Source organism: Morone saxatilis, unplaced genomic scaffold (assembly GCF_004916995.1).
Source record: "Morone saxatilis isolate NCDOM2014 unplaced genomic scaffold, NCSU_SB_2.0 Contig3, whole genome shotgun sequence".
Taxonomy (NCBI): Eukaryota; Metazoa; Chordata; class Actinopteri; family Moronidae; genus Morone; species Morone saxatilis.
Genome location: NW_023339873.1, coordinates 20,484,120 through 20,486,964, shown reverse-complemented (window position 1 = coordinate 20,486,964; position 2,845 = coordinate 20,484,120). Strand labels below are relative to the sequence as shown.

Below are 2,845 nucleotides of genomic sequence, written 5' to 3'. Positions count from 1 at the left end.
ACATATAGAGGATGATACTTCTTACAACAATTTAATTTCAAGTTATTTACATTGATGGCAGTATTAGTGTTCTGTGTCATTGCTCTGAGAAGAATTAAAGAAGCAATTATAGGCTCCTGAAGGACTTATGACATAATAGTTTGTTTTGTGGTAGCTCTTTCCTTTCTCTTTGTTTTTTGCCAGCTACGTTTTGGCCTTCAACTTGTCACCTTTCAATTCCACCAGCCGAGTCAAAACCAGTCTCACATATTTTGCAATGATCAAAATGATAAATAAATAGGGTGGTGATAGACTGGTCTAAATTGAGTCCCATCCCTTTGGAATTAAGTGCCTTCCCATGAACGAAATAGGACAATTTCAGGTTGAAAATGATTGTTTTTATTATTATTCATTTAAATTAACAAACACTGCTATACATATTGCTGTTTTTTTTATTAATTTTGAATCATTTTAAACAGTTAAAGCATTTGGAAAAGAAGTAATAGTAGTTGAAAACAGGCGACAGACAGTAGATGACATGTACAGAAGATCTACAGTCAATGGCTTTCCTATGTGTGTCGAGGGGCTCCAGAATATTTGAACATACAGACACATCAGACTCGCCCACAAAAATGTTTTTGGTTATCATTTCACCCCTTTAAGTTGTCATACAGGATTCAAATATTGCCCGTCGCATCCACATGATGTTAAACCTAACATCATCACGATAAACAGCCGACATGTTCTTTTCAAAGTAGCAGCAGCTTGTATTAAATTGCAAAGTCCGTTTTTCTGCATCCAGCGCAACAAAAGTCTTCCAACCACAACTCTTATTCCTCCGATAACAAAAGGGTTTGAGCAAAGTTGACACCCCCCGCCCCCCTTAGACCCCTGACATTATTCTCATTAGGAATGTTTGAAGTAAACAAAAAATATCGCCGTTGTGTCCTTCTCAGTGCACAGTATTGAAAACCCCTCATCCCTTTAAGATACACACATAAAAATAATGAAAAAGAAGTGCTTCATAGAACTTCAGAAATATTACATTTTCTCAAGGTGTCCCCTCTTTCATCTCAGGCCAGCTGTAGAGAGAGTCTTCTTGTCCCTTCCTTATTATCAAAGAGTGAACAGTGTCTGGCCCTTGTTTAAAGCCAACAAGGCTTCCACTAAGTTCCCACTGAGTACCTCGGCATTGGCATATGTTCATACACCCATAAATCAGCACATCTGAGTTCAATTTAAACATCATTTCTTTACTAAAAGTGACAGATTTACAAACACAGTATAAACAGGGTTGACATCATTGGCAGCTGGCGACAGTCTAGACCACAGTGGCTTTTTCGAATTTGAGCAAAAATCCCTCCTTTTAGACAAAGATGGACGAATTACAGGATTACATGTGTCATACAAACCTTTTTGGCTTTTTGAAACCTGACCTGCCATGAGAGGCAGTGTTGAAAAAGGTTAGACCTTTATTTAGAGAATGTAGGAAACAAAGAGAGACGCACGGAATCCAGTGGAGGAGGGGTTTTGTCAAACTTTGATGTCGTCTTTGAGATTGTCCGAGTGAAAAGACAAACTGCTCTTGACGTTGACACAATGAAGCGAAGACGTTCATCGTCCCTCTACATTATAGTACCACCTACAACACTCTGGCTAGACCATACGACAGCCTGCAGTCCTGCAACGTTCTTCACGATGGGGTTCTACTACACATGAGAGATATCCCTGACATCAATGTAAATCACATACACTTTGTCATAAACATGTTGTAAAGTTCAGGTACAGAATCACTGAGGAAAAGCACACCAATACTACTGTAAAGTCAAGCCACTATGGCAAAATAGAAGGTATAGAGTATTGAGGAAATTGATTGAAAGTTGGCTCGTATCCTTTGCAACACTGAGGAGTGCTTTGGTCGCCCAGTGGGTGACTATTTTGCTTTTCTACAGGCAGATTAAGGAGAGGACAATGTCTCAACAAAACACTTTGTAAAATTTAATCAGCACAGGCCATAAATACAATTGAAGAGATGGAGATAGCGTTAGAAATGTGTACACACTCTAAGTAGCGATTCCTGAATCAAGGTCCAAGATACGAAAGGACAAATCTAAATGGAAAAAACGATGAGAGGAAGTCTTTGCTCATTGTCTCTTTCTCTCCTCAGATATTCCAGTAGAATGCTGACCTCGTTTAGTGATTTATTGATTCGTCTTGGCGGAGTGCAAGTGTCGGCCACATGGCTTTTTAAACATTTTCAAAAAAATATATTAAGAACGCGCTCTCTAGTTTAGTCACATCAACTCACAATTGCCAGATTTAGGCATGTTTTTCTTCACAATTGTCTGCTCAGTAAACAAGTTGACACTCTGGAGTTGAAATGGCGAAGGGATGACACTTCGTAGGATTGGTGCACACACTTTTACAAATAAAAAATGTTTTACACTGAAGCAGTACAAGAAGAAACACATGGCGTAGCCCTTGTGGGTCTCCCCGTGAACGGGGAAACGGCTCACATGGTCAGCTTGGTCTGGACTGTTGAATGTGCTCTTGGGTCTTTAAAAGACACTGGAGGGGGGGGCGCAGTTGATCCTCATGCTTGCCTTCAGCCACAGTGTTTGTTTCTCAGCTGCGCCGAGCCGAGCCCTCGCTCAGAGGGCCAGGAGGGTGGGCGAGTTGAGGGAGTCTGAGGATTGGTCGCCGCTGCTGCTGCTGCGCCGGTGGGCCTTGGAGCAGGACTCGGAGGAGGGTGAGGGGCTGTCGGGCTCCAGCATGTTCGGGTAGGTGAATATGAGGCTTGGGGCGTTGGGTGTGGCGGCCGGGGTGGACGCTGCCACCACTGGTGTGTTCAGGCTGTCTCCATCTG

At 42.1% G+C, this 2,845-nt stretch overlaps 1 protein-coding gene across 2 annotated transcripts in view; it reads right to left on the bottom strand.

Moving 5' to 3' along the window:
- Positions 1-1,955: 1,955 nt before the first annotated feature.
- The window catches only part of fosl2 (FOS like 2, AP-1 transcription factor subunit), a 7,127-nt gene continuing 6,237 nt past the window's right edge, over positions 1,956-2,845 (bottom strand). Inside the window, exon 5 of one of the 2 annotated variants that reach the window (XM_035674365.1) lies at positions 1,956-2,842. In XM_035674365.1, coding sequence (XP_035530258.1) covers positions 2,631-2,842 — 212 coding nt within the window. In that variant the 3' untranslated portion in view covers positions 1,956-2,630. The remainder of the gene's footprint in view (positions 2,843-2,845) is intronic. The other variant, XM_035674364.1, reaches the window with a different exon arrangement.